Source organism: Ovis canadensis, chromosome 7, assembly GCF_042477335.2.
Source record: "Ovis canadensis isolate MfBH-ARS-UI-01 breed Bighorn chromosome 7, ARS-UI_OviCan_v2, whole genome shotgun sequence".
Taxonomy (NCBI): Eukaryota; Metazoa; Chordata; class Mammalia; order Artiodactyla; family Bovidae; genus Ovis; species Ovis canadensis.
Genome location: NC_091251.1, coordinates 17,466,303 through 17,491,188, shown reverse-complemented (window position 1 = coordinate 17,491,188; position 24,886 = coordinate 17,466,303). Strand labels below are relative to the sequence as shown.

Genomic DNA, 24,886 nt, shown 5'->3' with positions numbered 1-24,886 from the left:
CTACGTCTATATGTATTCCACTGTACAACTATACCAGCTACTTATCTTTTCCATAATGGATAGGCATTTGGACTATTACTGCTTTATTTTCTTTGCTATTGCAGAGATGAGTTTGTTGAACATGTATCCTGTTGTGCATGTATGGGTTTTTCCAGGATATACACCCAGGAGTGGAGGTGTTAGGTCGTAAGGTACACACGCAGCAATGCAAGTTATTTTAAAATAGTGGCTGTCCTATTTTACACTTTTTCATGTCCCATGGCTTCATCAGCAGTGATATCAGAAGACTAAACTCCTTACCCACCTGGGCAGTGCAACGCTTCCAATAAAGAGGCTTCAGCATCCTGAGTGTTCACTAGCCTTTTCGTGTGTGTGTGTGTGTGTCTAGTTGCTCAGTCGTGTCAGACTCTTTGTGACCCTGTGGGCTATAGCCCACCAATCTCCTGTGCCATGGGAATTCTCCAGGCAAGAATATTGGAGTGGGTTGCCATGCCCTCCTCCAGGGGATGTTCCCAACCCAGGGATCAAACCCAGGTCTCCCGCATAGCAGGCAGATTCTTCATCAACTGAGCCACCAGGGAAGCCCAGGAATACAGCGGTGGGTAACCTATCCCTTCTCCAGGGGATCTTTCTAACCCAGGAATCGAACTGGGGTCTCCTGCATTGCAGGCAGCTCCTTTACTGGCTGAGAAAGCCTTTTCTTCTATGAAATAAATACCTATACACTGTTTGGTTCATTGTTCTCTTAGGATGGTTATCTTTTCCTTCAGAAATAACTTCTACTGTGTGATATCTCTCTCATTATTTTTAGGGTATCTTGCAAAGGGCATTAACTCTCAATTTTAATGCAGTCAAATATTATCAATCTTTTTCTTTATGGTCTTCTTAATTTATGCCTCTGATGTGCTAGCAATAATTGAATCTATGATACTTCTGTGCCCTTCTGATACTTGAATTCATTCCTATGTGTATATTATTTCTCCTATTTGAAAGGGATGGAATAAAGGGACAAAGTAAGTGATTAAACTGTCAGCCTCACTAGAGGACTGTAATGAAGAAAGAAGTATGGAAGACCCCTGTAAGTTAATGATCACTGAAGAAAGCTGGCTGGCTTCCCCGCAAAACTGAGCAGGCTTGCTTAGCAACAGCACCGCGTAACAAGAGCATGAGGCATGCCCCCAAACAATGAACGGTGGCGGCCAAGACCCACACCCTGCCCAGGGAGCCCGGGAGGCTAATGATCCCTAGGACGTGCTCTCTGGACACACAGAAAACAATGAGTCATGGAAAGATGGCATTTCCAGATGGAAGGCCCTCACTGCATGAGGCCTGAAATAGCCTTTCCATAGTGCCACGACAGTCCTGGCTTGACTGTGGGGACAAGAGAACTCCCCTGCCCAGCCTGGAGCCGACGGGAGAGCCAAGAAAGGGCAAGAAGGCGGCTTACCTCCTCACTTTCCTGTCATATAAAACGGTAGCCCACCAAAGTTCTCGGGGCCTGGCACCCTCTCGCCTGCCCACAACCCTTCCAAGCATCCTATTCTTTTGCCTCTCACTGAATTCTTCCTGCACCAAGACACACAGGACCAGAGTTCTTTGGAGCCCCTGAACCACCACCTAGAGCTTGCATGCCATGTATGTGCTTCATCACTTCAGTCATGCCCAGCTCTCTGCAACCCTGTAGACTGTAGCCCACCAGGCTCCTCTGTCCGTGGGATTCTCCAGGCGAGAATACTGGAGTGGGTTGCCATGCCCTCCTCCAGGGGATCTTCCCGACTCAGGGGTTGAACTTTGGTGGGCTACCGTTTTATATGACAGGAAAGTGAGGAGGTAAGCCGCCTTCTTGCCCTTTCTTGGCTCTCCCGTCGGCTCCAGGCTGGGCAGGGGAGTTCTCTTGTCCCCACAGTCAAGCCAGGACTGTCGTGGCACTATGGAAAGGCTATTTCAGGCCTCATGCAGTGAGGGCCTTCCATCTGGAAATGCCATCTTTCCATGACTCAGGTCTCTTAAGACTCCTGCACGGGCAGGCAGGTTCTCTACCAACAGCACCACCTGGGAAGCCCTTCATAATTATATAACTGTCTTAATTTTAATCATCTTTCATACTACATCTATTACTCCGGTGCAAGGAATTCTGAAGCATGTTTTTAAAAAACTGATGCCTAATTGGGGATTACGGGCTATTTCTTGAAATTGCTAACTTCCAGACATATGGGGTGATATTGTACTTTAGAAAATACATTTTTAGTAGACATGCTACTGAAGTGAACACGGAAAATACATTTTTAAATCATAAAACAGAGACAACCTGTAATTACTTTGTCAAGGAGAACTCACGCATTTTATAATCCCACAGATCAAATATAATAAATCTTGATCTTACTTGGAGTTTACAGAAAAATACTCATTCATCTTCGACATTCGTGCTTTCTTTTTTTGCTGCCTTGTTTCAGGATTAAAGTCAGCCACCTGTGGTCCAGGATTTTGAAATGCCAAGCATTTTAACTGCCGCTCTATCTGTTGCTATGAAACAAATAAAATGTATTAGTAGTAAGAATCTGATAGTTTTATCTGTTTTACATTGCATCAAGATGAAGTTTCTGTAACTTTTACCATATCAACATGACAGTTCAGCTCTTTTACCTAGAGAAAGAACAGTTTAATCTGATTAGTTTCAAAAGATGATGTAAAATTTTTCATATTGGTCATTCTTTCTGAATAAACAAATACATAGTGTAAAGCTACATATAATTGAAAAATAAAAAAGAAGGGGGAACAGAAGAATTTCATTTAAACCTGGAAAACACCCCTTGGCATCACAAAACTGGTGGGGATGAAGTAAAAGCCCTTTCTCCAGGCAAAGTGTCCAGAACACAGTGAGAGCACAGCACCCAGAGCCCTCCATCCCCAAGCTCAGCAGAGCGGCACTCAGCCTCTGGCGTCTAATACCCGATGATCTGAAGTGAAGCTGATGTCATTAATAACAGAAATAAAGTACACAATAAGTGTAATGCACTCGAACCATCCTGTAACCAGTCCCTCCCCCCGCCTCAGTCCATGGATAAATTGTCTTCCATGAAATCAGTCCTGAGTCCCAAAAGGGTTGGGGACTGCTGCTCTAGGCATGTCTCCGAACTCACTGCCCAGGACACTGAAGTAGAATACAGCCGCCTGAGGGATCCTCTCTCAGTCAAAGCCAGGTTGCAAGAAGAAAACTCTTGCTTGAATGCCTTTCTAGCGTGTTAGTGGAAATTCTCAAAATACCTGTTTGGGGATATTTATAATTTGAATTGGAGAAGGAAATGGGAACCCACTCTAGTATTCCTGCCTGGGAAATCCCATGAACAGAGAAGCCTGGGAGGCTACAGTTCATGGAGTCACAAAGAGTCAGACATGACTGAGTGACTAACACAAACACGTAATTTGAAATTGAGGCTTCCCTGGTGGCTCAGCAGGAACAGAATCTGCCTGCAATGAAGAAAATATGGGTTTGATCCTTGGGTTGGGAAGATCCCCCGGAGAAGGGGACAGATACCTATTCCAGCATTCTTGCCTGCAGAATCCCATGGACAGAGGAGCCTGGCGGGCTACAGTCCATGGATCAAAGTGAGACACGACTTACTGACTAAACAACGACGAACTGGAAAGGAAAGTAATAAATATGCTTTAATCAATCCTGAGAACTAGTTCTGATCATGCAGCACACATTATCAGGAGGGAAGGCAATGCTCTTTCAAAAGCTGTTAGAAGAAAGTAATCTGAGTTGCCCCCAAACACTCAGGCTAACACATATATGAAAGGACATTTCTAAACCAAGGGGAAGCTTTCAATGTAACAAATTAGTAACAGAACCTCAGGCTTTTTAAAGAAATAGTCTAGTCACTCTAAAATAATATGGGCATGTTTCTTTAAATTTCATTTTGGTTGGTTTGTATGGCTTTCTTTTACAATCAACCTTCGGAAACAATTCTATACTTAGGTATGATGCTGCTGCTGCTGCTGCTAAGTAGCTTCAGTCATGTCCGACTCTGTGCGACCCCATAGATGGCAGCCCACCAGGCTCCCCTGTCCCTGGGATTCTCCAGGCAAGAACACTGGGGTGGGGTGCCCCTGCCTTCTCCATATTTAGGTACAGGTGTGCAATAAACACAGCTCAGCATGGTCTACTAGTCTCCGTAGCACAACAAAGAATTAGATGTCTCTGCTCAAACCCTGGCTCTGCCACTCTTACTGGGGTGCTTTAAGAACATTCCTACTTCTAAGACTCAGTTTCTCCTTTTGCAGAATGGATTAATAGTATCTTGTGTTAAGGGTTAGGTGTGTTAACATGGGCCAAGTTTTAGAGCCAGGATAGCATATCATGGGGAAAAAACACAAGGATTTGTTAAATGAAAATACTTGACCATATTCTCTACAATTATTCTATTCCAAGGGTAGGACTTTACTGCACAGGACACTGGGAACTGAGAGGCACAGAGGGGACAGGTGAGATGAGAGCAGCCTGGCAGTGAGCAGGATGTAAATGAGGGAGCAGAGATCTTGCCCGTGGAATCCTGATGGGGCCACCTTCCCACCCAAATCCAAGGCAACTCAGAGACTCCACACGTTGAGAACTCCCCGGATCCCACGGTATCATAGTATCCATGTGCCATACCAGTTGCTTCTGTCCAATCTGACTGTTTTTCTCAGAACTTTGACCTGCAGGTCTCTCTTGGGTGGAATTGGTTTTTCCTGATTGTTCACTCATTTCTGATCACTACAGAGAAGTAATTGGAAAAAATAAAAACACATTAACATCACATATTCCAAGTAACTTAACCCTGTTACTTTCCTGCTCTCTCCCTACCATCTTACTCTCTTCTCAAATCCAGACTTACTGGAAAAACCATTGCTTTCCTGGTTCTTAATTTTTATTTACCACTCACTCTTAAATCCTGCATCTGACTTCTCCAGAATGCTTTACTGACATCTTTCTGGCCTGGTGTTCAATAAGCAAAGTACCTTTGACAGTTCTTAGCATCGCAGACCTCGCAGGAGCAGGCAACCCTGGGGCCATCCACTCCTGCTCAAGAGGACTAGAAATTCTTAGACCTGGGTTCTTCCCTCACTTACACTTACTTCCTTGAAAAACAGTAAGATGTGTTAATATCATACACACATCCTCAGTAACTTTGCGAACATCTCTGCTCCCATGGTTTCATTATCACATCTTCTGAAATCATTGCCCGGGTTGCCTCCAAAAGCCCCAACTTCCTCACTCAAGTTTTCTGACGTATTTCTAACACAACTTGTGGTAAATGGGAGCAATCAGTTTTCCATACAACTCAGCTGTTTACATGCCTGTAATTTACTTTTTGAAACACTTCAATATATGTACAAGATGTCTCTGCAGGCACACGTGTGTGTGTGTGTGTGTGCGCGCACACGCGTGCATCTCAGGTAACCCTAACACACGGTGCCAATGACAAATCCACCCTCTGAGCTTCTCTGCAGTGTTCTGCCAGAAAGGACCATGCGGCTCCCGCCTCTCTCGTCAACCACCCACGCTGGGAGCAGGGCGCTGTTTCTAACAAAGGACCTGAGGGTTATGCTCAGTTGTGACCAGTCCATCCGCACCACCGCTCTGCCTGCCAACCAGAAATCCCAGTGCCACCAACACCTCTGCTTCTCCCATGCCTAGGGCCACTAGACGTGGACTGTCCACTCTTTTGTATCCCCTCTCCAGTTCCCACGGTGGGTGAGAAGTCACGTTGACTTTTCTTTCCTAACATTCCTAACATTGACTCTTCTTTTCCATTCTGTATCAGGTAGTTATTGCTGTTTAGTCACCAGGTCGTGTCCAACTCTTTGCGACCCCATGGACTGCAGCACGCCAGGTTTCTCTGTCCCTTGCCATCTCCCGGAGCTTGCCCAAGTTCATGCCCATTGAATCAGTGATGCCATCCAACCATCTCATCCTCTGAGCCCTCTTCTTCTGCCTTCAATTTTTTCCCAGCATCAGGGTTTTTTCCAGTGAGTCAGGTAGACACTACCCGAAAGACAGCAATCGTAATAGCAGTAACGACGAGAGGAGCATAGTGTTCACCCCAGTCTGACTAAACTTCCGCCTTCTTCTGACTCTATGCCCTGACCTCCCTTACATCCTTTCTTCAGAAAATGTGTCATTGTGAATTCTTTCTCTACTCCATTGAGATGTAAATCTTTTCCCAGCCTCCTAAGGCCAGTTTTACAAGCCCAGAAGGTCTTTCTCAAGGACTATGAACTATCCCTTTGAAATGTTATCAGCTCCAGAAGGACCAGGCACCCATTTGCCAGTCTCTGAGAGAAGGCAGAAGTCTAACTCACTCATTGGTGGAGTAGTGAGCGCCAGTTAGTTAACACAGGTAGCCTAATCACAGAGATTTGCAAGCTTTGGAATTACTCAATGTGCTCAACACGCCCCTAAAACCCTCTAATATCTCGCTCCCACATCTACTTCAGTGGAGTCGAGTCCAGGCTGAGTTCCGGCTCTCCTTCGCTGTGACAGCATGGCATACACTCCACTTTGCCTGCTTCGCTTGGTCACGTGCAGCTGTTGCCTTGACACTGTCCCATGCGATTTCACATCTCATCAGCTAGACATTCCCGGGGAGCATTTCTCAAGCTATCTGGATATAAAACCATGCGGAGCTATTTTTTAACTGATCAATTCCTTATCAGATGCCAGCCCTACTGGGGTGACCACTTGCGGATGAAAATCGTGATGATCAGCAATAATTAATAAGTTCTCCAGATGAATCGTCCTTAGGAAATTACAGGCGGTTAGGATAGGTGTAATTTTCTTCACTCAGTTTTGCCATCTCATCCTATAAGGGCTGCCCACAATTCCTTCCTACCCTAAATTTACCCAGAATGTTGTGGTCATGTTGATATTCTTAATCCGATTCCTATGAAGACTTCAGTGACTCCTCTCTGCCAATAACATCCCACATGCCTGCCCTATCAGTGAAGGTTCATCGAAATGGACTCTGGTGACCTATCTAGGCTCACCTCCCCACATTCCTTCCCTTGGGCCAAAGCTACTGAGCTACCCAGTCCTGTTAATACCCCTCCCATGGCTTACCTAATTCCAGCCTTCCCCTTAAACTCTGGTTTATCTCTTTATTCCAAGAAGCCTCCCCATCACTCTCATCCTCAAAGAATACTTTCTTTCTTGGGCTCAGTTAGAAGCTTCCTCAAGAAAACTGCCCCCAGAGGGGTCCTAAACCTTCGAGCTTCTTCATGTAACAAATTTTCTTCCATATGGGAATAGTCATGACTTTATGATCATCTTTGCAAGCAAGAACATCTTCTGAAAGAGCATCCATTTAACTGCATTGGGAGAAATGAGTATTTTATGCAAATCCTCAACCCAACATACCTTTAAGTCCTTCATGAAATGTTTAGTTCAATTCAGTCACTCAGTCGTGTCCAACTCTTTGCGACCCCATGAACTGCAGCACTCCAGGCCTCCCTGTCCATCACCAACTCCTGGAGTTCACTCAAACTCATGTCCATCGAGTTGGTGATGCCATCCAGCCATTTCATCCTCTGTCGTCCCCTTCTCCTCCTGCCCACAATCCCTCCCAGCATCAGGGTCTTTTCAATGAGTCAACTTTTCGCATGAGTTGGCCAAAATATTGGGAGTTTCAGCTTCAGCATCAGTCCTTCCAATGAACACCCAGGACTGATCTCCTTTAGAATGGACTGGTTGGATCTCCTTGCAGTCCAAGGAACTCTCAAGAGTCTCCTCCAACAGAAATGTAGGTCTCCACAAATAGATTAGATTAGGGTAAAACTTACTCCTTCTTACTCTGAATAAAGCAAAAGGAATTTTTAGTAGAATTCCACCAGGTCCTAAAACTATAATTGGATTTTAGTTGGAATCCAAAATACCTGTCCTAGGAAAAGTAATAAAATGGTTCAGAACTCCATTTATTCCTCTGCTTGGCATTTCCCATGCAGGGGTTCCTAACCAGAGAAGGAAAGCAAGGGGCCCTTGAACTTGGGATGAATAAAGAGTATCTCTTTATTTTTACTCACCTTTAACTGAAATTCTGATATTTCCTTTTATTATAAGGCAACCAATAAACCACAATAGTGTTAGTCACATTTTTGACAGAAGTTTTTTATAATTCATTATAGTTGAGAATATGTCAAAATGTTAGTGAGACTCATCATCTCTTCAAAATGATGGCAGATCTCATTTGACACATTAATAACAAAACATATGCATGGTAAGTCACCTGAGTCTTGTCCAGTTCTTTGCAACCCTACGGACTGTAGCCCACCAGGTTCCTCTGTCCATAGGATTCTCCAGGCAAGAATACTGGAGTGGGTTGCCATGCCCTCCTCCTGGGGATCTTCCCAAACCAGAGATCAAACCCATGTCTCCTATGTCTCCTGCATTGCCAGGAGGGTTCTTTACCACTAACACCACCTGGGAAGCCCCAATAAAACATATATCACCAACATAAATTGTTTTTTAACATTTTAGGAAGTGTATTTCAATATAATTGGTTTTCTTTGTAACCTTATAAATTTTTTTTGGTATGATTAAAAACATTATTCTGGAAAAAAAAAAATTCTGAGAAATGGTCCATAGATACAAGAGCTGGCCAAAAGCATCCACGACACAAATAAGATTAAGAATACTAGAGAGGGTTGCTGTTTTCTTTTTCAGGGTATATTCCCGACTCACGGATTGAACTTGCATCTTCTGAATCTTTAATGAAAGGCAGATTCTTTACCACTTAGCCACCTGGTAAGCCCAGTACATAGCTGCTGCTGCTAAGTCACTTCAATTGTGTCTGACTCTGTGCGACCCCAGAGACGGCAGCCCACCAGGCTCCCCCATCCCTGGGATTCTCCAGGCAAGAACATTGGAGTGGGTTGTCATTTCCTTCTCCAATGCATGAAAGTGAAAAGTGAAAGTGAAGTTGCTCAGTCGTGTCCGACTCTTAGCAACCCCATGGACTGCAGCCCACCAGGCTCCTCCATCCATGAGATTTTCCAGGCAAGAACATTGGAGTGGGGTGCCATTACCTTCTCCAGTACACAGCTAGTACTCAATAAATATTTCATTAATATCATGCTAATAATGCTAATTATTAGGCTCCTACTATGTGCCAAGCACTTTGTTAACCACCATTCTACATATATTATTTAATTCCACTACTGCACTCTGAACTAGATACTGCTATCCCTGTTTTACAGATGAGGAAACTAAGGCCCAGAAAGATCATGTAAGCCACGTGGATTTAAAATCCAGATTTGTCTGACTCCCTAAACTAAGCCCTTTTCAGGAAGTTACACTGCTTCAAGCTTTGTTTTTATGATGACCACAGGGTATCGTTTAGTGGTGGGATATAATCAACCTGAGCCACACGGAGCTTTTTCAATGAAAGCTGGACTAGGAACCGGGGAAGATGCATTTACATCAACTCAAGTCCGCCTCCTTCCACCTCTCTGTCCCAGCACACACCTCCAAGATGTGCTGGGAAAGGCTCCTATCTCAGACACATGAGCCGTAACTGACCTCAGGATTAGATTCAGAAGTCAGCTGAAAAGAAGAAAGTTACAGACAGGTAAGATTACTCTTAAACATCCTTTCAGAAAATGCTGCCTGGGAAGAGCCCTGGACAGACAGGCTTTCCTCCAGCTTCTCAGGTTAGGAATCAGATGAGGTATTAACAGCTGACTCATATGTACAGGTGGCACCAGTGGTAAAGAAATCTGCCTGCCAATGCAGAGCAAGAGGGCTTTGATCCCTGGGTTGGGAAGATCCCTGGAGGAGGAAGCGGCAACCTCCTCCAGTGTTCTTGCCTTGAGAATCCCATGGACAAAGGAGCCTGGCGGGCTGCAGTAGGGTCGCCAAGAGTCAGCCACGACTGAGCACACACACTAGTACTACTCGACGTACACAGGAGCCAGCATGATGGAATTGTGTTTACCTTTAAACTCCAGATCCATACACCCTGGCAAGTTTCTCACTCTGTGGAGGCCTCCAGAATTAGGTCACCCCAGAAACTGCGCTGGGCCCTGAGCCCCGCATTTCTGCTCACTCTCAGGCACCCGTCATCGAGGGAAATGCAGTGCAATGACTCACACCATAAGCACTTAACTCTCTTCGGGTTGCCTCCAACACGGTATGGTTGAAGTCAGCTGATGGTATCTTGCACAAGGTAAAGCTGTTTCTACTTTTATCCCTAAGGGTATTTTCACATTTCCAAGGGAGGAAAGAAAAGTCTTCAGTTCAAGCTCTAGCTCAAAAGTTGGTCTCCACTTTTACTCAGTAGCAGATAAAGGGGTTTATTCAGAGACGCTCTCAGTCAGACACTCCTCAGGAAACATTTAGAAGGAAAACACACACATGTTTTCATTCAATGCCCTTGAAGAAGAGAGTCAAGCTATCTTAATCACATTCTGTCTCTAGCCTCAATTCCCATTCTTGGTGAAAATGACAGATCACTGAGATAATTGACAGGAGAGCCAAATTCCACCAGGGACCTATTCGGGAAAAGCAGCAACTTTGGTGCTGGTGATCAATTTAGGCCACTTCCTTGCTGCTCCCTCCTGGCTGACTCAGTTGTATTCAGAGCCACAAAATTGCTCAATATCTCCAACAAAATCTCCCTCGCCCTTTGTCCATAAGAATTAAAAGTTACCTTGATCCAAGTCTTTCAGAGTGTTTTTAAAACAACGTTAATGCTTTAGAAACAACTTTATTTGCAGTGTATAATGATTCCTAGGAACATTTTTATTGCTGGATTTGCCACACATACACATGCAAAATGGCCCAGTATAAAATAATGTGAAAACAGCTATCATAAAGTAATGTGAAATGCACTCAGAAGAGAATATGATAAGCTGTGCGACCATACTGTTGCTTTCATTCTATTTTTTGTTAGTGCCAGGAAGGCTGCATTCTGTCGTCATTCTGAATGAAACCAAAGCCCCTAAAGGGTTCACACCTCACTCATTATCTAGATTTCTTGAGTTACACATTTATACTCCTCCTTGCAATTTTAAGGATTAAAAAAAAAAAAAAGATGTCTGCCTGATGACTCTGCCCCATCAATGGAAAGCAAAGAAAGAAGAAAACTGGTCTATGAGACCAACAGCCTGGGCCATTTCAGCCTGATGCTGCTAAGTATGCCTTCAAATGTGTCCTGGTAAACATACTTCAGAACCCCTCATCCCAAATTTCAAGTGTGGAGGTCCTTTTTCCTAAGGCCCTTGTATGCTCATTCCTTAGTTTTCGGTTTTGTTTTACGATGCTCTGCAACAGAAGCACCCTGATTTTCTTCTGCTCTTCCTACACCACATGGACTGTGGTGGTATCTATTCAGAATCGACATCCTGTGGCTTGCTTTCACCTCTCCTTCGCCAGCCTCAGAGGGACTCAGGAGCATCACTTGAAAAGGAGGGTCTTTCCAGTGATGATTTTCACAATGCTGTGAGTGCCTACTTCGCAATGAGAGCTGCCTTGCCAAGCCAAAGCAGTGGGAAAGAGAAAGCACACATACCTTTACGTTTGGATGATAAAGAAGAGAAGAATAGCGGACAAAGAGAAACTGTACTTCCTGGTTTCCTTTGTTTTGCTGAGAGACTGCAGAACCCTCTGGGGGAAAAGTCAGAAGGCCCCTAAGGTGTTCCTACAATTTAACGCTTTGTCAGAGTGGCTGAGAGGAGAGGTGGAAAAACGGAGGGGCTGGAGGGTGGGTTAATTGTTACCTATCTCTTCTGCCATGAGTCTATCTAAAATCATGTAAAATCAGGCAATGACCATTTCATTTGCTGACCTATCTTCAATCTGCAATAAGCAATGAATCAAGAATCCACAATTTAACTCTACTGCTGAATGTTATATCTCGACTTCAGATATTCAACTAATGTTAACAGTAAACTGTTTCCTAGCTATTTTTATACTTCAGTGTAAACAGACCAATATATATACTATAGACACATATACGTAGTAAAGGCTTCCCTGATGGCTCAGATGGTCAAAGAATCTGCCTGCAATGCAGGAGACCCAGGTTCCATTCCTGGGTGGGGAAGATCCCCTGTAGAAGGAAATGACTACCCACACCCGTATTCGTGCCTGGAGAACTCCATGGACAGAGGAGCCTGGTGGGCTACAGTCCCTGGACTGTGGAGTCGGACTGTGGCTGAGTGACTATCACACAACACACACAGAGTAATCTTGCAAAGAACAAAGAAGGGAAACAAAACTGTCAGTTGCAGGAGCTTCCAACCCATCTTGCATCTTGCAGGGATACAGGACCTGAAGGTGGTGTCAGAATTAAGTACGTTTGACCTGGACTTTATATCCATTAAGTAACTGCTATATTCTTGAGATTACACAGTAAGTATTGCATCTAAATGTATATATATACATTTAAGCTAATAACCATTTAGTAAAAAACTGTGTTGTGAGTGCCTACTTCTCAATGAGAAACTAAACCATGTTTATAAGCTGTGCCTAAGTCATACATTATCTCTAAATTACAGTCCTCTAATCATTCGCCTCCGTCACCAGGACTCAGATGTTGTGATGTGAGTCATTATAACCACTTTCCAGAGAGATTAACACGTGCCTCGTTCATTTCTGAATTACATGGTAAAAACCATCCTTTCACTCCTAATAACTTTTGCCACAAAAACAAGGAAAAGGGAAACAAAATCTTAGTTATAAGAGCTTGCAATCCCTTTGGCAGTGATGTAAAACCTTAAGGTGGTATCAGAATTAGGTATTTCTGACCTGAATTTTATAACCATAAGGCAAAGGCTGTATTTTTGAGATTACATAGTAAATTTTGCCCATTAAAAATACGTCATCTTGTCATGAAAGAACTGCCAGTTCCATCTTGCCAGTTAAGGATTAACAATCCTCAAATCAGGTAAAAATCCTACCAGATTTTTTCACAGGCAATCACACCTTACAAAAATACATCTTTGGTCAAGGTTTGGCTTTGTTCTTACATGCATAACAGGAGAACGTACTCTTCACTGATCTGACCACACAAGATGCTACAGAAAGAACATCCATCAAGGGCCACATACAAGGGATTATCCTCTAAAACTGAAGGAAAATCCTCTAAAGGATATGGATTACGGTCAACCAAGAAAAGTCCCAACTGAGAATCTTTTAAAAAAATTTAAGTGCTAAGAAATGTGTGCCACAAGTTCAAAAGTTATCGCTTCCTCTTACTTCTTCAATTTTAAAAAGATATAAATTACACAAAATTATTTTCCTGTATAATTTTCAAGTTCCTCAAGCAAAATCTAATGATATTTTTAATAGCAGAGGGAACTATATATCTTACAATAGCTTATAATGAAAAAAATCTGAAAAAGTATATGTGCATAACTGAATCACTGTGCACTTGAATTAACACAGCATTGTAAATTAACCACATCTCAATTAAAAAAAATAAAAGGGAGACCTGGTTAAAAAAAATCTAAAGCATTGCAAACTAATCATGTAGCTAGCAAAGTTTCAGAGGAACTTTACATGATTTTTTAAACAGATAACAATGTGATTTTAAAAGATGGAAGATAGTATTTTGTAAAGTGAATTATACCTTGCTAAAGTTCCTAGTCCTGAATGTATTGCACTTTGACATGACTTTGACTAAGAAAATAATTTTCTCTCTTCAGATGTTCTCTGGTATTTTAGAGCTTAAGTGGAGGTAATTCACAATTGGCTGCTTTTTTAAAATTAAGAATTCACACAGTAAAACATTTCTCAGTTACCTGTTAATTCCTGGAGTGTAAAATCCTTTATATTCATAAGTTATATTCATGATCCACGGACTTCCCAGGTGATGCTAGTGGTAAAGAACCTGCCTGCCAATCCAGCAGATGTAAGAAATGAGAGTTCGATCCCTAGGTTGGAAAGATCCCCTAGAGGGCACGGCAACCCACTCCAGTATTCTTGCCTGGAGAATCCCATGGACAAAGGAGTCTGCTGGGCTTCAGCTTATAGGGTCACGAAGCGTCAGACACGACTGAAGCGACTTAGAACACAGGCACACACGATTCACGGATAGCTAAATCTGCTGGAGGTTGAATCCATGGATTCTGAGAAACCTTGGACACAGAGGAATTCTGGATATGCAAGTCTGGCTACAAGCTATGATCAGAATTTTGCCACTGTAGAAGGTCAGCACTTCAACTCCCACACTGTTCAAGAGTTCAACTGTTACTTTAAAAATAACACCACTCACAAACTTATTTATTGTAGTATTTCTTAAACTGGGAAATACTGGAATGTCCATACATACAGGAGTGGTTGAACAAAGTATGATGTAGCCACATGTACTGTAAACACAGACTACTATGCAGCTGTGAAAAAGAATGAGGAAGATCTTTATGATGTAATTTCCAGAATATTCTATTAACTGAAAAAAAAAAATAGCACAAATGAGTATTTACCCTTCATGTAAGAAAGTATACTACCTTCATGTGAGAAAGAAGGGTATATAACAAAATTTGTTACTTGCAGCCAAATAATTTTAATAAACCCAATGTGATACAGGATGTGGCTTATAAAGTAATTAAACAGTCACTGATTTTGAGAGTCAGGAGCATCGAGGAAGGGGCTGCAGTAGGAAACTCTCTAGTTTAACTTCCTAAATGCATTAGAATCTTTCTCAGCAGCTACTCAACAGGCTTTCAGTGGGTTTATCTAAGCCTCTACTGGAAGGATCCCAATGAGATGAATCCTTACTGTCTGGTACCATTATTGAAGGTTATCGTTTGATTAAGGTACTGTTCCGTTGTGAAACTCTTGAGTCATACTTTTGAAAGCAAAGACTTCCTAGTGGGAATCAACATGAAGGTTCAGAAGTGAATGAAGCTGATAACCTGAACTAGGACCAGTGGCTTATCACTGGAGGTGCTCACTGGGATCTATTATGACTGCTCTTTGAATCACTCACATAGCAAGCATTGATTAAATACTGGTGAGGCACCCTGTGAAAGATGAAAACACAAATAAGACATGATTCATCTCTTTAAAAGAGTGCTATCTCTGATTTGACCTCTCATTTCAAAGAGGAATGCTTCCAAAACTTTTTTTTATTCCATGGAGAAATTTGTTCATGTTTTCTTTTCTTTATGGTGTATGTGTTCTGCTGTGTATTCTTCACCGGTTAATTTGGTTTTTTTCCCCCAATGCCTTTGCAGAGGTCCCATTCTAATAATTTCTGATTACCTCTGGTCATAGCATGGAGGCCATTCTTTCTGGCTTTGCACGTGCTCCTGGCTTGCAATTCCCCTGACTTGGAATGTCCCTGGTCCTTTTACTGATCAAGACTAGGAACTGCACGGCTGACTGCCACCCTGCCTCCCCCATCCTACCACTCCAACAGCAAGCATTGCTTCCGCGTGTCTCCACACTCTGCCCCATTTTCCTGGTCGCTCAGGTGCCAAGGATGTACTGGAAGACTATTGAAGGCTTTCAATTCTAAGGGAAGGGTTTCCAGCTTCCCCTAGGGTCTGCTACTTCGTATTGGAAGGCTCCGCATATTGTTAAGGATCCATCAGTGCTGCATGCTCAGTCGCTTCCATCATGTCTGACTCTTTGTGCCCCCATGGACTGTAGCCCACCAGGCTCCTCTGGCCATGGAGTTCTCCAGGCAAGAATACTGGAGTGGGTTGCCATTTCCTTCTCTAGGGGATCTTGCTGACCCAGGGATCGAACCCAGGTCTCCTGCACTGCAGGCAGATTCTCTACCCCTGAGCCACTGGGGAAGTCAGATCCACAGAACATTTATCTGCTCTCAGATTTCTTTCACAATTGGGTCCAAATTTTACTTTATTTAGCAGTAATTAGTCATGGGATGTGATTTTCTACTTTACTCTGATTCCTAAGTACATTGAATAAGGCATTTTCATCTCTGTTTCATACTCCACAAAGTTAACAGGCCAGCTTGGGGCCCTAGCCTAGTTTATCTGCCTTCAATCCTGCTATCTCCACACATGACTACCAGGGTCATCCTCCTAAAATCGCCTTACACCGTGTCACCTTCCTTCCGCCACGGCGGTGGAGTTTTGTGATCCTCACCCTTTGATACATGACCTAAGTCTGCTCTTCCAGCCTCACGGTCACTGCACCCTTCCGTTAACCTGGCACTGAATGTCACTATCCTCTCCTCAGTCCTGCTGCGCAATTAAGAGCCAGCACCCTGCTTCTGTGTTTCCAAGCTTGTGTTGTAGTTGTTGCTTAGTTGCTAAAGTGAGTACGACTCTTTGTGACCCCATGGACTATAACTTGCCAGGTTTCTCTGTCCATGGGATTCTCCAGGCAAGAATACTGGAGTGGGTGGCCATTTCCTTAGGGGATCTTCCAGATCCAGGGATCAAACCTGGGTCTGCTACACTGGCAGGCAGATTCTCGATCACTGAGCTGCCAAGGAAGCCCTGTGTCAGAGTCAGTTGTCTATATACTGGTCTCTGGCACTGGACTTATCTCAAAGCAACAGATTTCTTCATTTATTTTCCTTTTTAACATACTGACACATTTAATAAAAATAAAACTCTTGTATCTGCTAGCATAATATTCTAAATTATATATCAAAAAGGCTAAAAACAAAAGAATACACAAAAATATAGGAAAACATTCAAACAAAAAACATACAGTTGGCAATCTTAATTTCAAACTTTAAGATGAAAAGAATTAGGAAGGACAAGAGAGCATCATTTTTTGTATTTATAAACGATATATAGTCCCAATATAGCTGTGCTGATAATGGAGCTTTATGTAAATAAATAATATCGACATACTACAAGAACTGTTGGAAGCAAGGAGAGAGTAAGACTTCTTCAGTTCTGCAGCGTATGTCATGGCCGTGAGCACACTGGGGCTCAGCACATGGTCACTGCCATAAAGGAGCAGTGCCGCACTGGACTAGCAACTCAGGGAGCTGTTTCCTGGGAATCCAAGCAATAAAAGACACTTTCCCCAGGGTCTAACCCACACCCCTACCCGTACCCCCTCCCACGCTGCCCAGGTAAGTTCAAAGGTAATAAGATCCCTGTCTCGCATAACTCGCAAAGCAAACCTTAAGGTTCACACACAATAGAACCCAAGAGCACTCCCACCCCATGAACCTCATCTCTGCAAAGTGCCCTCTCCTTTTACAACAGCTGCCACCCAAATGAGCAGAGTGCGGAACTCAAACTTAAATTTTTTTCTTATTTAGAACAGAAACAGACTCACAGACATAGAAATACAACTTATGGTTACCAAAGGGGAAGTGGGAAGGATAATTGGGAGTTTAGGATTAACACATATATACTATTGTACAGAAAATAGATAAATAACTACCACCTACTGTATAACACAGAGAACTATTTCAGAAGCTTGTGGTAACCTATAATGGAAAGGAATCTGCAAAACAACACATACGTGTGTGTATATGTATATGCTGTATACCTGGAACTAACGCAGCACTGTAAACGAACTCTACTTCAATAAAAACAAAACAAAACCCCAGAAAACACAAATCAAACCTAATGATGACATATTCGTAGGCTGTGTGTGCTTAGTCGTGTCCAACTCTTTGCAACCCCGTGGACTGTAGCCCACCAAAACTCCTCTGTCCATGGAGTTTTCCCTGTAAGAATACTAGAGCTGGAGTGGGTTGCCATTTCCTACTCCAGGGACATATTCTCATGCGTATTAAAAAAAAAAAAAAACTGCTAGATATTAGTAGTAGTTATCTCTGAATCTTTGTCTTAAGCTATATTATTTCCTACACTTATCCATTTCCTGTAATAAACATGCCTTTTACAATTTTTTTGAAGTAATATTTCAAAAAACACTTCTGAGAATAAATGTTCTCTTGCAGTGTGGCAAAATATGTCCAGCAGATGGCGCAAAACCTCAATCCAGAATTAAAATAGATTAATAAAAAATGATAACCCTACTGCTTCAAGAAAGCGCATGTGGAGGGGACGTTTCCTGGTGACCACAGATCAGTCAACGTGCACGCTGGCTCTAGAATTTGTGTTCCTCGAAAGTAATCTGTTTGCCCTCTTCTACAGCCAAAGGCAAGGAGGAAAGGAAAGGAAGAAGACTATAAAGAGGGGGCGTATGGACCTTCCAGAGGCTGCGACATAAGATGATTTATAGAGTGTCAACGTGATGTCACACCTGCAAAGGGTTTTGCAGGTTGTAGAGTCCCATCAGTTTTCACACTGTTTTTTAGATTTTTCTCAGAGTAAACCCCAATATATTGAGCCAATAAAACTCTAGCTATTCTAACTGGAGTGGGGGTTAGGGACAAGAGCCATCCTGAGCCTACTCTTTGTCCAAGTTTCCCCACCCCGGAACCCGGAGCTGCCATAATCAAGCATAGGCTATACTTAATCAACAGCTATGCAATCCATCAAATAGTTCTAAGAAGCCCTAGAGAAACCCCCTAAGGGCAATGCAGTACTTTCACTTTACCATTCTCCTCAGAGGAGGGGAGTTTCCGCTTTGAAATGGAAACATGCATAAAAACAAGCCCAAAAAAGCCACTAATTGCTTTTAAAAGAAAAAATCAGTAAGGACATTCAAAATGCATCAATAAATTCAATACTCATACATTCCACACATTTGACATCTGCAATTAAAATTTATGTTGAATTAACTTTGGATTCACTTAAATCCTTTTTATGATTTAAAATCCTTTTCACAATCCTTTCCATGGTTTAAGCAACCTACGGGAAATCAGCGTTGTAGCTAAAGCAAGCTTTCGTTAGAAATGTAACCATATTCTTGGATAAGCACATTCATTTGTATCAATAAAGTTTACTTGTATCAATAAAATACTCAAGCTGTACTCTCTGTACCATCTATATTGCAAAATGCAATTATAAACCGTGCAAAAAGGGACCTGACAGCAAGAAACTAGTTTTTTTTTTTTTAGAACTTTTGGAATTCCATAAAGATCTGACTAAATAATGTTTACAACCTATTTAAATGCATTCGCCTAGAGTTTCTTTTCAATGCAAGTCTAAATTTAGCTTTAAGAAATTATTTTTAGAAAGTTCCCCTTTGTTTTGAACAACATATTACCTGAAGCACTGCTTGTTATTTCTAAGAGTTGCCTGGCTGGTTAGCTGGCTTAGCAGCTCAATCTTGTCCTCTCTGTGACCCCATGACTGCAGCCCCCCAGGGTCCTCTCTCCATGGGAGTTCTCCAGGCAAGAATACTGGAGTGGGTTGCCATGCCCTCCTCCAAGGGATCTTCCCAACCCAGGTCTCCCGCATTGCAGGTGGGTTCTTGACCGTCTGAGCCACGCTGTCTGGTTTATGGTAAGGTTGTGGATTAGGGTTTCCCAGGTTGCACTAGTGGTCAAGAACTCCCATGCCAATGCAGGAGACGTAAGAGGCACAGGTTTGTGCCTTCCCTAACGGAAGACCCCTTGGAAGACGGCATAGATTAAGAGGTTTCACCTGTGGCTTCTCAGCATATTAACCATGTTCCAAGCTGACAGTCAGGGGCTTCCCTGATACCTCAGCTGGTAAAGAATCCGCCTGCAGTGCGCGAGACCTGGGTTCAATCCCTGGTATGGGGAAGATGCCCTGGGGAAAAGAAAGGCTACCCACTCCAGGATTCTGGCCTGGAGAATTCCATGGACTGGGGTCGCAGAGTCGGACACGACTGAGCGACTTTCACTTTCAAGCGGACAGTCAAAACACAAACACCGAAGTAAACAGGGTTTGGCAGTAAATGAGCTGGTCTTAAATTCTGACTTCTGGGGAGGGGTGCTTCCCTGACAGGGCAGCCACCGCGTCGGCCGCGCCTGGAGCGGTGAGGCAAGCAAGGCCGAGGCTTGCCTCGGAACCGGCAGATGTTAGGTCCAGTCCGGGTGCGGCCCGGGACGCCGGTGGGCCCTAAAAAAACACCACGCACTGACGTCTGCTGTCGGTGGCACAGGTGGTAAAGAACCCGCGTTCCCAACGCAGGAGACACGGAAGAGCCGCGAGTTCGATCCCTGGGTCGGGAAGGGAATGGCTACCCACCCCGGGGTTCTTGCAGAGTCCCGTGGACAGAGGGGGCCTGGCGGCCGGCAGTCCATGGGGTGGCAGGGAGTCTGAAGACGGGACTGAAGAGTTCAGTCTCAGAGTTGAGCCTGAAGAGTCTAAGCCACGGCTGAGGCGGCTGAGCACACACGCCCGCCTCTCCCGGCACTGGGGCCTTCAGCCTGTTTCCCCGGGTGCTAACATCACAACAGTCAGACTGACCTGAGCGGGTGACTAAGCGGCCGTCTCTCAGCTCCAAATCCACCGTCTCGCCCCCGCGGTGAGACGTTAGCACCCGCTTCTGCAGACCAGTTTGACTCTGCCGACAGGGGGCGCCGGCGGGCGACAGGAGGCCGGCGGGGCGAGCGCGCGTGCGCCTTCCGGCTGTTTCCTGTTTCTGCAGCAACGCGTTCTCCTCGCCGCGGGGGCTGCTGGGTTCCAGTTCTCAGGGCCCCCCACCCACGCTCCGTCCCCGAGGCCCAGCCCAACGTGTCCCCGCAGAACTACCAGCACCAGCTGTCCCGGGCCCCGCCCCAGCAACTGACCCATGAGAAGGCAGTCACCACTGCAGGGGCTCTCCCCGAGGCTGAGGAGCCAAGCCCCACGCCGGGCTCGTCAGCCAGGGGCCACGCCACGGGAAGAGGAGCCCCCGGGAAACGTGTCTTGAAGGCCAGCGGGGCGTACTTTCAGGAAGGCCGGAAGGCCGTGGGTCACAGACTCCACTCAAAGGGCGCAAACAGAATCTCGCACTCTCGGGGACCCAGGGCACAGACGGTAATGGGAAAGCAGCCTGGGCCAGACCCACTTGCTGATCTCGGGAGAGCCTCCCGGAGGGGCAGGAGGCAGCTGGGACTCACCCCGGGGACATAAGCACTGTCAGCAGCCACTTGTGGGAGCCCGTCCCGCCACGAGGACGCTGGAGGTGGCAAACACCGTTTCAGGGTGCTGCCTCCAGCGTATTAGTGCCGGTCCAGGCCCCACCCACCAGCCAGTTTGCACTGGCTCTGACGGCCTGGGGCTGAGCAGCCAGCTGGGAAGGGACGCAGCCCCACCCATTAGCAGGCCGGCTGCTGCAGGACCCCCTGAACTCCCGGGGGGGTCACAGCAAGGTCAGGACACAGCCCCGCCCACCAGAGGCCTGGCACTAGCCCCCACTACCCCAGGGCACCACAGCCAGCGACCCCCCACCCCCCAAGCGTGTCCATTGGTGGACTGGTACTAGCCCTGGCCCCTCCCTGTTCTAATTAGTAAAAACGCTAATTAGAAAAGATACAAGCATGTATGGATGTGAGAGTTCGACTGTGAAGAAAGCTGAGCGCCGAAGAATTGATGCTTTTGAACTGCGGTGTTACAGAAGACTCTTGAGAGTCCCTTGGACTGCAAGGAGACCAGCCCTGGGATTTCTTTGGAAGGAATGATGCTAAAGCTGAAACTCCAGTACTTTGGCCACCTCATGCTAAGAGCTGACTCATTGGAAAATACCTTGATGCTGGGAAGGATTGGGGGCAGGAGGAAAAGGGGACGACAGAGGATGAGATGGATATGAGTCTGAGTGAACTCTGGGAGTTGGTGATGGACAGAGAGGCCTGGCGTGCTGCAATTCTTGAGGTCGCAAAGAGTCGGACGCGACTGAGCAACTGAACTAAACATGCTCCCTATGTTTGTGTGCTGTGCTCACTGGCTCAGTCATGTCCGATTCTTTGTGACCCCATGAACTTTTGCCCGGCAGGCCCCTCTCTTCATGGGGTTTCTCCAGGCAAGAATACTGGAGTGGGTTGCCATGCCCTCCTCCAAGGGATCTTCCCAACCCAGGTCTCCCGCATTGCAGGTGGGTTCTTGACCGTCTGAGCCACGCTGTCTGGTTTATGGTAAGGTTGTGGATTAGGGTTTCCCAGGTTGCACTAGTGGTCAAGAACTCCCATGCCAATGCAGGAGACGTAAGAGGCACAGGTTTGTGCCTTCCCTAACGGAAGACGGCATGGATTAAGAGGTTTCACCTGTGGCTTCTCAGCATATTAACCATGTTCCAAGCTGACAGTCAGGGGCTTCCCTGATACCTCAGCTGGTAAAGAATCCGCCTGCAGTGCGCGAGACCTGGGTTCAATCCCTGGTATGGGGAAGATGCCCTGGAGAAAAGAAAGGCTACCCACTCCAGGATTCTGGCCTGGAGAATTCCATGGACTGGGGTCGCAGAGTCGGACACGACTGAGCGACTTTCACTTTCAAGCGGACAGTCAAAACACAAACACCGAAGTAAACAGGGTTTGGCAGTAAATGAGCTGGTCTTAAATTCTGACTTCTGGGGAGGGGTGCTTCCCTGACAGGGCAGCCACCGCGTCGGCCGCGCCTGGAGCGGTGAGGCAAGCAAGGCCGAGGCTTGCCTCGGAACCGGCAGATGTTAGGTCCAGTCCGGGTGCGGCCCGGGACGCCGGTGGGCCCTAAAAAAACACCACGCACTGACGTCTGCTGTCGGTGGCACAGGTGGTAAAGAACCCGCGTTCCCAACGCAGGAGACACGGAAGAGCCGCGAGTTCGATCCCTGGGTCGGGAAGGGAATGGCTACCCACCCCGGGGTTCTTGCAGAGTCCCGTGGACAGAGGGGGCCTGGCGGCCGGCAGTCCATGGGGTGGCAGGGAGTCTGAAGACGGGACTGAAGAGTTCAGTCTCAGAGTTGAGCCTGAAGAGTCTAAGCCACGGCTGAGGCGGCTGAGCACACACGCCCGCCTCTCCCGGCACTGGGGCCTTCAGCCTGTTTCCCCGGGTGCTAACATCACAACAGTCAGACTGACCTGAGCGGGTGACTAAGCGGCCGTCTCTCAGCTCCAAATCCACCGTCTCGCCCCCGCGGTGAGACGTTAGCACCCGCTTCTGCAGACCAGTTTGACTCTGCCGACAGGGGGCGCCGGCGGGCGACAGGAGGCCGGCGGGGCGAGCGCGCGTGCGCCTTCCGGCTGTTTCCTGTTTCTGCAGCAACGCGTTCTCCTCGCCGCGGGGGCTGCTGGGTTCCAGTTCTCAGGGCCCCCCACCCACGCTCCGTCCCCGAGGCCCAGCCCAACGTGTCCCCGCAGAACTACCAGCACCAGCTGTCCCGGGCCCCGCCCCAGCAACTGACCCATGAGAAGGCAGTCACCACTGCAGGGGCTCTCCCCGAGGCTGAGGAGCCAAGCCCCACGCCGGGCTCGTCAGCCAGGGGCCACGCCACGGGAAGAGGAGCCCCCGGGAAACGTGTCTTGAAGGCCAGCGGGGCGTACTTTCAGGAAGGCCGGAAGGCCGTGGGTCACAGACTCCACTCAAAGGGCGCAAACAGAATCTCGCACTCTCGGGGACCCAGGGCACAGACGGTAATGGGAAAGCAGCCTGGGCCAGACCCACTTGCTGATCTCGGGAGAGCCTCCCGGAGGGGCAGGAGGCAGCTGGGACTCACCCCGGGGACATAAGCACTGTCAGCAGCCACTTGTGGGAGCCCGTCCCGCCACGAGGACGCTGGAGGTGGCAAACACCGTTTCAGGGCGCTGCCTCCAGCGTATTAGTGCCGGTCCAGGCCGCACCCACCAGCCAGTTTGCACTGGCTCTGACGGCCTGGGGCTGAGCAGCCAGCTGGGAAGGGACGCAGCCCCACCCATTAGCAGGCCGGCTGCTGCAGGACCCCCTGAACTCCCGGGGGGGTCACAGCAAGGTCAGGACACAGCCCCGCCCACCAGAGGCCTGGCACTAGCCCCCACTACCCCAGGGCACCACAGCCAGCGACCCCCACCCCCCAAGCGTGTCCATTGGTGGACTGGTACTAGCCCTGGCCCCTCCCTGTTCTAATTAGTAAAAACGCTAATTAGAAAAGATATATGTTCCCTATGTTTGTGTGCTGCGCTTACTGGCTCACTCATGTCTGATTCTTTGTGACCCCGTGAACTTTTGCCCATCAGGCTCCTCTCTCCATGGGGGTTCTCCAGGCAAGAATTCAGGAGTGGGTTACCATGCCTTTCTCCAGGGGATCTTCCCGACCCAGGGATAAAACGGGGTATCCTGAATTGCAGGCGGATTCTTTACCAGCTGAGCTACCTTTATAACCGCATTTTTTACAATAGCTAAAATACGGAAGCAACTGTGCAGTGGTAAAGAATCTACCTGCCAATGTAGGAGATTCAAGAGACACAGGTTTAATCCCTGGGTAGGGAAGAACCCCTGAGTAGAAAATGGCAACCCACTCTTGTATTCTTGCCTGGAAAATCCCATGGAGGATCCTGGCCGGCTACAGTCTATGGGGTCACAAAGAGCGGGGCACGGCTGAGCGCGCACACACCCAAGTGCCCATTATTGAATGAATGGGTAAAGAATACGTGGTGTATATACATATAATGGAATATTAGCTGCAAAAAAAGGAAATCTTGCATTTTGCAATAACATGGGTGTACCCAGAGGGTATTATGCTAAGAGAAGTAAGTCAAAAGGAAACAAATAATGTATGATTTAGTTTAGACCGAGAATCTAGAAAACAGGACAACAGAACCCACATAAGGAAACAGAAACAAGGTCACTGATAAAGAGAACAGGTCGTGGTTGCCAGAGGGAAGGAAATACTGGAGAGGAGAATAATAGGTAAGGGTGATGAAGAAGTACAAGCTACCAGCTAGTAAATAAATGTCACAGGTAGGAAGTGCACAGCATGGGGAATATAGTCAATAATTCTATAATATCTTCATATGGTGACATCATAACTGGACTTATTGTAGTGGCCATTTTGTAATGTACAGAAATATAAAATCACCATGTTGTGAACCAGGAACTCTCATAGTGTTTTAAGTAAATTATACTTTAAAAACATGAGCTTCCCCCAGTAGTTCAGCTGGTA

The 24,886-nt window shown here is 46.2% G+C and overlaps 1 protein-coding gene across 4 annotated transcripts in view; it reads right to left on the bottom strand.

Moving 5' to 3' along the window:
• Window positions 1–24,886, bottom strand: part of ARL14EPL (ARF like GTPase 14 effector protein like) — a 31,460-nt gene that overhangs the window by 3,854 nt on the left and 2,720 nt on the right. Inside the window, exons 1-3 of one of the 4 annotated variants that reach the window (XM_069597549.1) lie at window positions 20,263–20,984; window positions 4,655–4,756; window positions 2,384–2,523 (exon numbers count right to left, since the gene is read on the bottom strand). In XM_069597549.1, the coding sequence (XP_069453650.1) occupies window positions 2,384–2,523; window positions 4,655–4,747 (233 nt within the window). In that variant the 5' untranslated portion in view covers window positions 4,748–4,756; window positions 20,263–20,984. Of the gene's footprint in view, window positions 1–2,383; window positions 2,524–4,654; window positions 6,947–8,264; window positions 9,072–20,262; window positions 20,985–24,886 lie in introns of those variants that run through there. The other 3 variants (XM_069597551.1, XM_069597547.1, XM_069597548.1) reach the window with 3 other exon arrangements.